Source organism: Akebia trifoliata, chromosome 11 (genome assembly GCF_017979445.1).
Source record: "Akebia trifoliata isolate Shusen 1 chromosome 11, ASM1797944v1, whole genome shotgun sequence".
NCBI classification, from domain to species: Eukaryota; Viridiplantae; Streptophyta; class Magnoliopsida; order Ranunculales; family Lardizabalaceae; genus Akebia; species Akebia trifoliata.
Window position 1 is genome coordinate 47,870,656 of NC_141385.1, and position 12,501 is coordinate 47,883,156.

A 12,501-nucleotide genomic window follows, 5' to 3' on the forward strand; every position below is an offset into this window, starting at 1 on the left:
GTGATGTGATTAATACCTTTTATCGATAATGGTGGTGAAAGATGATGCTACACAATGTGAAAAAAGCCTAAGGCTGTCAAATTTCATAAAATTTGAAGGACCAAGAGGTCGAATTGACGTTGAATTTTTCATTATCAATTTTTTTTTTGACGAGCCGAATCTATCAAATTAATGAAAGATGAGAGAAATTCGATAGCTCTAAGCCGTCAAATCTGGGATCATCAAGAATTTCAACAGTCCTAGACTGTCAAAATTCGGTTTCTAAAATTCATGGGCCTTGGATTGTCAATTTTTTTTTGTAGAATTTTCCAGTTTTCACGTATTGCTATAAGTGCTTCTATGGTTTGTTTCATAAATGGAATTTCTCCGCTTCGCATGCTTGTTTGGCATGTTGGGAAGGGTTTGAATTTGTTGGTTGCAATAGCAATGAAGATTTTGTGTTCAGTGATTGGAAAGGATATGAGGAGGAAGATATAGGGCTTTTGGCCATTTCTGAAAGCTTGAAATTCACCCAAGCGAGGAATATCCCTAATGTACTCGTTACAATGTATGCTATAAGGAGTATTCAAGGAATCATCAACAGTTTATGGAAATATGAAAGTTTGATTCAAAAAATCAAAATCCTTTCCCCCAAGAATTTACTTCTTGTAGTTTTGAATTCTATTGAAGTGAGGTGAATAGGTTCATTGATTTCTTAACTAAATTGGGAACTATGGAAGGTATACTCATTCCTCAAGAATTAGCAAATATCAATCCTGATGATCTGATTTGTAACTATTCTTGAGCTTGATTTAAAATAAAAGTCAAGGGGCCCTCTACAAGCCAAATTTACTGATCAGAAGAAAATGTTTTCAATGATCCTATCCAAATAATACCAAGCACGTTTGATGCCTAAGAAATGGAGGAGGGATTATATAAGGAATCTGAAGTGGTGGAAAACTAGGAACTAGGGGAGGAGTCAAAGAGTGGTTTTATTGTGAAAATAACAACACAACAAAGAGAATAAAGAACACACAAAATAAAGGATTTACATGGTTCGACAATGTACTTGCATCAATGGATCAAAACAAGAACAATCCTTATTTACATGGTTCTACAACCCTAGAGATCTCTATTCAAATAAACAAAAGCAGTGAAAAACGTGTCTATCTCCCAAAAAATAGAAACCCACCAAAATAGAAAATCCTTAAGAAAATATGATACAATTGCCCTGCATCCCCGCAACTCAGCTTGCAACCACCAACTGAATACAAGACATTTACACAACATCTATAAGAATGATTTGCGTAATCAGTTTGGAGAAATTTTTCAATGAAGTATGGAAGAAATGTTCTGCGACATAGTAGTATATCCTTCATCCTCTCTTGTAGGGAGATGGAATTCTTTCAAGGGAAAGTTATTCCTTGGCTAGTTGATTGGATTATTTAGCTATCCAGAAACCATGCAATTTTCAATGGGAGATGTTGGAGGGCAGCTAAAGTTGTTAGGAAAGTGGAAAATCTAGCCATGGAACCTCACCAAACCTTCTCTCGTTTGATTCCCAACCGAAGAGTGTAGGTTCCCCTTTCTTGGTTGAAGCAAGGGGTGGGATAGTCGAACATGAACTTTGATGGTTCCTGTTTGGGGAGCTCGGGAATTGTTGGAGTGCGCTGTATTATCAGGAATTGTGAAGGTAAATTTATTAAAGCTTCCTTTAAATTTATTGGTCGTTCTTCCAATAACCTGGCGGCGGTTATCTCTAATTCCTTTGATTGGCGTTAACTTGTTGATTTAGTCAGATTCCAAATTAGTGGTTAAAGCTCTCAAAGGCAAAGGAGCTGCTTCGTAGGTGGTTTCAATATTATGTTGGGTTCAAAATCTATTAATTGGAGTTAGATGGGAGATTTGGTATGTTTTTCGTGAGGGTAACATGGTGGCTGATTATCTTGTTAATTTTGTGGTCTGTTCAACTAATTCTTTTCTTTTTTATTCTCTTGATGATCTTCCATTGTTAGCAAAGAAATACTTTTTGGGAGATTTGTTAGACCTCCCTTGTGTTCAAAACTTGTAATGGGCTTAAGCCCCTCTTTTTTTTTCTTCTTAAATAAACCCCTTGCTTGCTTAGCCCAAAAAAATAAATAAAAAATACCCCGATTAAGTGAAAATAAATGGAACATCAAGTCTAAACCAAAAAAGAAGACCTAAAATTGTAGGTAAAGGAAAATTAATAAAGTCTTGGTTCCTCACTTTGAAATCTAGATAGAAAAAAGGTAAATTTCTAGGAATTTTTTGGCATGTTATTTTTTTGTCTGTGAGAAAGAACTTCATTGGGGACTCACTGGAATTACCCCAAATCAGATTTGTAAACTAGGGGAATCCCCTATGTAATCTTTTTTATTAATAAAATTTCTTTTACTTAGCAAAAAAAAAAATCAATTTTATTTTACCTATTTCTTTTTTTTTTTTTTTTCTTTTCTCAAGTCTCTTTAATGGATTTCCTCCGATTTTTTTTTTTTTAATTTTTGGATGCCACTGGGTTTTAAAAGTTATGCAGTGCCATGATGATTTGTAATCTTCTTTTATTATTTATCTTTAAATCCCTTAGTTTTGCTTGCTTAGAAGAAATTTTATTTGGTGGAAATGGCACTTTCTAAACGCATTCTCTAGGAAGTATCTCCTGAGCCCTGCCACATCATGTAGGGTTTTGTCATTGGTTACATCGAAAACTTTTTTTTTTTTTTTCTAGCTTTTCTTTTCCTGTTTTTTCCCTTTAACCATTGCAAGGGTGACCAACAGTGAATGATCCCTGCAATTTTCGTTAATTAAGGCTGAAGAACAAATCAAACTCAATAATAAAACATATGTAAAAGCAGTAATCTATTAAAACTCCAGCTACAACAGTACCATCACAAAGCAGACAACTAAAAAGAACAAGAACAAAAGAAAGAAAAAAGAAAAAAAACCCTAAATTACTAACTTTCTCAAAAGTAAAGACTAAATTAAGGACTGATATCTCAAGAAACTCATTTAGGGGAAGATGCGGAAGCAAGAGCAGCAAGATGACGTTTCTTATGGTTGTTCATCCAAATCCTGAAGTTGGCCCTTGGAATTCCAGTCTCTTCCAAGAACTCTTGAAACTCAGCCTCACGATCACTCTTCGGCATTTTCCACCCAAGGCTTTCAGCAATTGCCCTCATTTTCTCCTTCTGTTCTGAAGTGTAGACGGTAGTCTTCTTCTTGTTAGAGTCAGGAGTTGCAGACTCAACTGGCTCGGGCTGTGCATGGTTAGCCTCGATCAGCCTTAGCTGAACGGGTGCTCTTAAGTTACTGCCACTGCCTTCTCCTCCGTGGACAGCATCACCCTCAGCAATGGCGTCTTTATTCTTCTTAAGAAGCACTGGGCGGTGGAAACTGCGATGACAGCCGCATGCAGCGCAATTGAGCCCGCCTGCAATGGTATTGTTAGCCATGAATTCACCACAACCGTCTCTTGCGAGTATGCCGAGGCTAGCAGAGTGATTCCTTCGGCACTCTTTGTATACCATGCTTTGACTGTTTCCTTCCATCTCTCTCCCTCTCCCTCTCTCTCTCTCTCTCTCTCTCTCTCACACACACACACAGAGTCGCACCACACATCTATATAATGTGGTTCAGGTAAGATTGAAATTACTATTGTGTCCCTAGGGTTTGAAGAAGAGTTGTGCTGGAGCAACTGCACAAGACACTACGTTTCACACTGTGCTAATGTGGATCTGCCCACACAACCACAGATGCTTTTCACCTGTATTCCAGCAAAAACGTGTATGGTTTTGTGCGCACATCCGCATCAGCGCAGTGTGAAACATGGTGTCTTGGTAGTCACTTCAGCATTTTCCTTAGAATAATACACAACTAGCGTGTACTATACGCGGCTGACATGGCAAGGGCACAGAACCATAGATATTTTTCTTCGGGATACACAAGAAAAAGATCTGTGGTTATGCGCCCTAGTCGCGTGTATCCCAAAGAAAAATATCTATGGTTCCCCTTGCTGCGTACCAGAAATCACATGCTTTCATCATTATTCTTATATATTTGAACATAATTTTGTATTTATTTATAATCTTAATTTGAAGAGTTGTGCTAGAGTGACCTCATATCCCACTTCTTGACATGAAAATGTATAAGAACCATGCTATTCGTTTAGAGACAAATGAAAAATCTATGGTTCTTATCCATTTTCACATCAAGAAGTGCGATAAGAGATTCCAGCCTGAGGTCACTTTAGCATTATTCTAATTGTGATCAATTGACACATAGTCATAATAACCTGACGTAGATGAGTTGTTTTTAGGAATCTGGGCAGTTTTTGACAGGTTGGGGTCTGATTAGGTAGATTTTGATAGTGTACTCTCGGGCTCATTGATGCCATTAATCCCTCCGATAGCCATTCTAGAGTATATCTGACATACTAAAATTGCATACAGGATTTTTAGCATGGAGATTTAGGTTAATAGTTAAGAACCCTTCTTTTCCTTATTAATTAATTAATTTATTTATTGATGGTCAGGGATGTTATGGGGATCCAATCTTCAATTAAACTAAAACATTACATTTGCACGTAATTATACATTTTTTCTTTTCCCAAATGCGCAAATGTGTATTGATTATAAAGAAATGTACAAAGGGAAATACCTTAATTTACAAGACGAAATTGGGGAATGGCAAGAATATCACAAAGGACACTTCCCAGATATCAAAAGATCTGTTATATTATAATACATAGAAGAACTTCGACTGATAACAATGAACTTGGCTGACGAATCAGCCACAATATTTTTTTTCTCTCTCCAAACATACTTCACTTGCCATATCAGAGAAGAAAGGTTGCTATGAATCCCATGCATTAAAGCTTCCAAATGTCATGGAATTTCTCCGTGCGAAAAACCTCTAGTAAGAAGAAGAGAATCAATTTCTATTTGCACCTAATTATACATTTAGGGCGTGTTTGTTGGCAGAGAAAATATTAGTTGACAAATCATTTGCTAGGAAAATGAATTTCATGGCAAATGATTTATTGGGAAAATCATTTTCTAATAATTTAAACATTTATTTTTTAAATAAAATTATGATTTTGTTTGATTTCATTTTATTTTATTTTTTGTGCTTTTTTATTTTTTTAGACTTTAATTATAAAAAAAAATATTGATTTTGTTTGATTTGCCATGTGCTAGCAAATCGTTTTCCAAGGGGGGAGGGGTAAGAAAATGATTTGCCATTAATAAAGGAAAATTGGGGGTGTTGGCAAATCGTTTTTAGTGCAAATTAAGAGTTTTTGATGCGTCAAACACTGGAAAATTACCATTTTCCATGGAATTTCAAGTTGTCCCTATTTTCCATGCAATCGAACATACCATTAGTTTTCATACAAGATCACATTTAACTTATCAAGAAGTAAATGGTAGTCAAGAATGATTGAGAAATTTGTATGTCTTACACCTTCGTTCCCAAGGAAATATGTTGCTCTGTGGTTGGAGATCAAATTGGTCTCCCAAACCTAGGTGGTTGTAAAGTTGAATATTTGATTTATTAATATAATCTTCCTTGCATGAGTTTGTTGAGCGTCTTCCTTTGTTAGCAAAATGTGGTTACGTTGGAGATCTTAATGGTACTCCTTGTATAAGAAAATTGTAATGGCCATTGGCCTCTTTTGTTCCTTTTTCTTTTTTAATAAAATTTAATTTCACTTGCTTAGAAGAAGAAAAAAGGTAGCTCGGTTAGTTTCCCTCAAATTGAACTCAACTTTACAAGTACCGAATCTATTCTTGGAAGTGGGTTTTGCAAAGTTCTCATTTTTTTTGTCGGGAGAGTAATGGAGTATGCAAACATCATTTAATTGCTTGGAGGAAGATTGGGGCTTTGGGAGTGCGATCAATTCCAGATATCCACAAAGCAGTCATGTCAAAGATTTGTTGGTGGCTTCAATTGAAGAAGGGTCTTTGGGGGGAGTTCTTGAAAAACAAATACTCTTAAATAGAGTTGGTTAAGTTAGTTTGATCAGTTTTGATTAGTTGTCAAAGTGTGTAGAAAGTTAGTTTTAACTGATTCAGTTTATACAGTTGGTTAAGTTAGTTTGATAAGTTTTGATTAGTTGTCAAAGTGGTTAGAAAGTTAGTTTTAACTGATTCAGTTTATATGTAACTTAGATGTTTATATATAGATCAATGTAAACATTTTGTAATAGACACAATTTTCATAATACATTTTCTTAATTCATATTGTTTCTTCTACTTCTGTTATGGTATCAAAGCACATTTTTAAAGCAAATTCTCTGTTTTCTTCAAGAATGAGTGAAATTCTTCATTATTCCTTTCTGTATTCATTTTCTTCTGAAACTCCATATCTTAATGGAGATCAATCCAATCCTTACTATCTTCATAATAGTGATAGTCCCAGTTCCATCCTTGTTTCTCAACTGTTGGATGGTGAAAATTACCACACATGGAGTAAATCTATGATGATGGCTCTGACTGTGAAGAACAAACTTCATTTTGTTGATGGATTATTAAGCATGCCAGTCAATGATGTAGCATAAAAAATGACATGGAATTGATGCAATACAATGGTATCTTCTTGGATCCTCAACTCTGTTACGAAGGATGTAGCAGCCAGCATTATTTGTATCACATCTGCAACAGATGTTTGGATGGATCTCAAAGAACGTTTCTCTCAAAGTAATGGCCCTAGGATTTTTCAAATCCAGAAGTCAATCTCTTCTCTTACTCAAGAGAACCTCTCTGTAAGTGTATATTACACTAAACTCAAAGCTCTTTGGGATGAGCTTCATACATACAAGCCTGTTCAATCTGTTCCTAGTTGTTCTTGTAATCTAACAAGGCAACAAGAATATGTCATGCAATTTTTGATGGGCTTGAATGATACTTTTTCACACATAAGAGGCCAGATATTATTGTATGATCCTATGCCTCCTATAAACAATGTATTCTCCATTATTCTTCAAGAAGAATGCCAACGTGAGGTTTCTTCTTCAGTTGGATATTTCAATTACAATACCACTACACTGCTGAGCCAAGCATCTCCAGTACCTCAACGATTCAACAAATCCTTTAACAAGAAGGAGAATCGTTTTCTTTGCAATCACTGTGGCATTCTTGGCCATAATGTTGAAAAGTGTTACAAGCTTCATGGCTATCCACCAAAGTATAAATTTACCAAGAATAGGTCTGCTCCACCAATTGCAAATCACATTGAATCTGCAAATCAGACTTCCAATGTTTCTCAATTGTCTCTAACTCCGGAGTAGCTTCAACAAATCATGGCAATAATCCACCTTCAACCATTTGTAAATTTACATGCTCCTCATGCATTTGTGCATCAAGTAGGCAATTTACACACTCCTGAAGATCATCTTATTTCCTAGATGTCAAGTATATCTTCCTTGAATATTAAACATTCTGTTTTTTATTCTTCCAATTGCTTCAATGCTACAATCTCACTCAATCATAATCTCTCATGGATTATTGATACCGGGGCTACAGACCATATGGTTTGTTCTGTTTCTTTATTTACAACCATAACTGCTGTCATTTCTACTCATGTTAAACTTTCCAATGGTCAGCTTGCATTAGTCACACATATTGGTATTATTTGTATATCAGATTCTCTCATTCTCACTGATGTATTGTGTGTACCCTTTTTTTCATTTAACCTCATTTCTGCCAGCAAACTCATCAAGTCTCTTCATTGTTGTTTTATATTCCTTGATACTTTTTATTTTTTGCAAACTCTAATTAATTGGAGAACGATTGGAGTGGGTAAATAAAGGAATGGGTTATACTATCTACTGCAACAACCATCTCAGTTTTCTTCTTTATCTCTCCCTGTTTCTAGTCCTAAGATTTCTGTACATTCTGTTAAAAATGTTTTGGATTATCTATGGCATTATAGGCTAGGTCATATATCATCTTCTAGATTACACTTATTGTCTTCTTTCATTCCTGAAATTTCTGTTAAACAAAATAATGTTTGTACAATATGCCCTCTTGCTAAATAATGCAGGCTTCCATATCCTATTAATGTTTCTAAATCAAATAAAATCTTTGATTTGGTGCATTGTGATATTTGGGGACCATTTGCAATTAAATCCCTTACTGGTTCTCAATATTTCTAAACAATTGTTGATGATTACTCAAGATTCATTTAGGTACATCTTATGCATACCAAATCTCAAGCTCGACCACTTGTCCAATCTTTCTTTCAAATGGTTAAAACTCAATTTGATTCCAATATCAAAGTTTTTCGTACTGATAATGGTCTAGAGTTTTGTATGGATGATTTTTATAGTTCCAAAGGCTCCATCTATCAATTAAGTTGTGTTGAATGCCCTCAACAAAATGCTATAGTTGAGAGGAAACATCAACATTTATTGAATGTGTTTAGATCATTAAGATTCCAAGCTCATTTACCTTTACATTTTTGGGGTGATTGTCTCCTTACAACAACTCATATCATCAACAGACTTCCCACACCTCTCTTATCCAACTAATCTCCTTTTCAGCTTCTATTTTCAAAAGTACCAAACTACTCTCATCTTAGAGTCTTTGGTAGTCTTTGTTATGCATCTACTCTTGAAAGGTCTAGAAGTAAATTTAATACTCGTGCAATTCCATGCATCTACATTGGTTATCCTTCAGGAACCAAGGGTTATAAATTGTTTAATCTCTCAATTAAGTCAATCATCATTTCCAGAAATGTGATTTTCTATGACCATATTTTTCCTTATGCTTCTAATCTGTTAACATCTAATTCAGATGGTTGTTTTGTTTTTCCCAATGCTGTTCCTAATTTAGAAACATAAAATTTTGAACATTATGCTATACCTCATTCATTAGTAACTCCTGCAGTTCCTATTTCATTACTTCCTGCTGTTTCATCACCATCTAATGTTCCTACTCGACAGTCTTCTAGAATTAGAAAAATTCTAGGTTACTTGCAGAACTTTCATCATAATGTATCTATTCCTTCTACATCACTCTCATTAGTTCTTTAAGATAAATCAGATTCTGCATCAGGTATTAGGTTTCCTCTTTCTCAAGTTCTTAATTACTCAAAACTTTCATCCAAACAACAAATTTTTAGCATGTCAATTTCTGCCAATGTTGAACCAAAATCCTTTAAACAAGCTGTTCAGTATGCAGAATGGCGTGAGGCAATGAAAACTGAGATTGATGCACTTGAGAAAAACAAAACCTAGATTCTTATGGATCTTCCTCCTAGAAAAATTCCCATTCGATGTAAATGGATTTATAAGATTAAACATAATTCAGATGGTTCCATTGAGAAATATAAGGCTTGTTTAGTTGCTAAAGGTTATAATCAATCTGATGGAATTGATTACATTGAAACCTTTTCTCCTGTGGCTAAACTCACTACTGTGAGAACTATGTTAGCCTTAGCTTCTTCTAAGAAATGGCACATTCAACAGCTAGATGTGAATAATGCTATCTTACATGGAGATTTACCTGAGGAAGTGTACATGGAACTACCTCCTGGTTTTGATTCCAAAGATAAAGGCCATGTATGCAAGCTCACAAAATCATTATATGGCTTAAAGCAGGCATCAAGGCAATGGTTTTCTAAATTTTCAAATTTCCTTTTGGAGCATGGATTTCAACAGTCCACGGTTGATTCCTCTCTGTTTACTCGATTACAAGGAGATTCTGATATTGCACTTCTTGTGTATGTTGATGACATTCTGATAGCTGGTAATAGTTTAAATGCTATTAATGTTCTTACTACATTTCTAAATTCCAAGTTCAAGCTTAAAGATTTAGGAAATGTCAAATACTTCCTTGGTTTGGAAGTTGCTCGCAATTCACAGGGGATTTCTCTTTGTCAAAGAAAATATATTCTTGAAATTCTTTAAGTTTGTAGTTTATTAGCAGCTAAACCTGCTTCTTCTCCAATGGACTCCAATTTGAAAGTCTCTCGTGAAGATGGTGATCTTATTTCTGATCCCACTGTATATCGAAGATTAATTGGCAAGTTGATTTACTTGACAATCACAAGGTCTGACATTTCATTTGCAGTCCAAATCTTAAGTCAATATATGGACAGTCTAAGACAACCACATCTTGATGTAGTTCACAGGGTCCTTCGATATCTGAAAACAGCTCCAGGGCAAGGAATTTTTTTCCCTGCTACTTCTAGTTTTCAGCTAAAGGCCTTTTGTGACAGTGATTGGGCCGGCTGTATTGATTCTCGAAGATCAACTTCTGGTTTTTGCTTGTTTCTTGGAGATTCCTTAATTTCCTGAAAATCTAAAAAGCAAGCTACTGTATCCAGGTCGTCTGCTGAGGCAGAATATCGCTCTATGGCGTCAACAACATGTGAAATTACGTGAATTTTCTCCATTCTTAGGGATTTTCGAATCCATCATCCTCAACCAGCCTTACTGTTTTGTGACAGCAAAGTAGCTATTTCAATTGCTGCAAATCCATTATTTCACGAACGCACAAAACATATAGAAATAGATTGTTACATTATTCGTGACAAGATACTGCAAGGTTCCATTCGCACAATGCATGTATCATCTAACAACCAATTGGCAGATTTGTTCACCAAAGCCCTTGGAGTTGCTCCATTTCTTTTCTTACTTTCCAAGATGAATGTCTTAAATGTTTCCTCTCAACCTTCATCTTGAGGGGGGCTCTTAGATAGAGTTGGTTAAGTTAGTTTGATCAGTTTTGATTTGTTGTCAAAGTGGTTAGAAAGTTAGTTTTAACTGATTCAGTTTATACAGTTGGTTAAGTTAGTTTGATCAGTTTTGATTAGTTGTCAAAGTGGTTAGAAAGTTAGTTTTAACTGATTCAGTTTATATGTAGCTTAGATGTTTATATATAGATCAATGTAAACATTTTGTAATAGACACAGTTTTCATAATACATATTCTTAATTCATCTTCTTCCTTCTACTTCTGTTAAGTACACTAAAGAGGAGGATTGGTGGACTGCTTGTTTTCATAGTGAGGGCTAAAAAATATGGAGGGTATTTGGAAACAAATGTGATACCATTTCCAAAAAAAAGATCCCTAGTCTAAATGGTGTTATCGCATTGCTTACTTATTTAATTTGCCTATGTTAGCCTGGAAAGCCTTTGTTGGAGATCAAATGGGCCTCCTTAGCCCTAGGCATTTGTAAGTTTCTTCTTTATTAATACAATTCCTTGCTTGATACCACAAAAAAAAAAAAAAAAAAAAGTTAAACCATCACTTTTTCTCCAAAAAAAAAAATAATAATAATAAAATTGAATAGCTTGAATTGATATTTCGCTCAATTTATCACTTGCACATGCATGTGATGTCATGCACCTCTACGTACGTCAACCGTGTAAGGCTGCATGGGTCGTCTCTTCCATGCATGCAGATGCCGCCCTTAATGCAACTGCAAGTTTAGCGTGCTAACCAGGCTTCAAGGACATCTACTTCTGGGGATTTTATTCGGTTGTGGGCCTTCTTCCTTAATGGCTCAAAAAGCCTTTATAGATGATGTTTATGGGTCTTCCATTGATAAGAATTATTAACCATGTGGGTATGTCTCTTTTTGAAAACTATTTCTATTTATACAATTTACGCATTTAGCAACAAAAAAAAATAAAAATCCTGATGAGAGAGAATTTGCAACATGAACAGTAGAGGGGCTACTGGGCCTAATCGCTTTTTTGGGATGTTCTCTCAAAAATTGTGGAAATCATCAAGGTGGACCTCCTATTAGTTTATGCAAAAATTGTTTTTTAAGAACATGTTGCCTTTTGATGGTATTTCAATTTTGCAAGATGACATGTTTGCTCAGGAAAGGAATTTTCTTGCATCTTTTAATTGCTCTTCTTGCCTTCTTCCAGCTCAAACTTGGGGAGTGGCATTGGCTTCATTGGAAGGAATCACCTTGGCAAATTCCTTTTAGGAGCTTGGAATAAAAGAGAGGAAAAGGATATTGTCCTCATTGAGCTTCAAGCAATCAAAAAAGCCATTCGATTTGCTTTAAATTGAAATCTCCATAATATCCTGATTTCTGCAGATTCTTGTTACGCTATTCAATGCATCAATAATGAATTATAAATTTCATAAAAATACTTCTGAATTATCCACAGATTTCTCCATCTGAGTAGTCACTTCTTGATGTGTGCTTTTGAATTCTATTGGAGGGAGGCCAATAGAGTCGTTGATTGCCTAGCAAAGCGAAGTGCTCAATCTCAAGTTTTTTCAATAATTTCACTACTACAAAAAAGACTTTAGACATCACATCTATTTAAATAAACGTTGGGTTTTGAAAAGATGATATCTAAAGTGCAGTTTTTACAGGTGGAGGGATTGCGCCAAAATATGCTGGACTTCAGAAATAGGTTTATGTATGAACTTAACAATCAATTTTGGGAAAACAAATATCTAAAATCCTCTTTTATGCATATTTTTTCATTAGAAGAATAGACATTGCATAAAAAGTGATGTCTAAAGTCCTTTTTGTT

The 12,501-nt window shown here is 35.1% G+C and overlaps 2 protein-coding genes across 2 annotated transcripts; one reads left to right on the top strand and one right to left on the bottom strand.

Moving 5' to 3' along the window:
* Positions 1 to 2,841: 2,841 nt before the first annotated feature.
* Positions 2,842 to 3,810, bottom strand: LOC147392247 (zinc-finger homeodomain protein 13-like). Its single transcript, XM_086457336.1, has one exon. It carries the CDS (start codon positions 3,543 to 3,545, stop codon positions 3,003 to 3,005), a length of 543 nt encoding a protein of 180 aa, XP_086313462.1. The 5' UTR covers positions 3,546 to 3,810; the 3' UTR covers positions 2,842 to 3,002.
* A 2,770-nt stretch (positions 3,811 to 6,580) lies between these two features.
* Positions 6,581 to 7,282, top strand: LOC147392248 (uncharacterized). Its single transcript, XM_086459158.1, has one exon. The coding sequence runs from the start codon at positions 6,581 to 6,583 to the stop codon at positions 7,280 to 7,282; it is 702 nt and encodes a 233-aa protein (XP_086315284.1).
* The last annotated feature ends 5,219 nt before the right edge of the window (positions 7,283 to 12,501 follow it).

Bases quoted from the DNA above. Each gene is read 5' to 3' on its own strand.
- LOC147392247 (XM_086457336.1), bottom strand. From the start codon at position 3,545: ATGGAAGGAAACAGTCAAAGCATGGTATACAAAGAGTGCCGAAGGAAT.
- LOC147392248 (XM_086459158.1), top strand. From the start codon at position 6,581: ATGGTATCTTCTTGGATCCTCAACTCTGTTACGAAGGATGTAGCAGCC.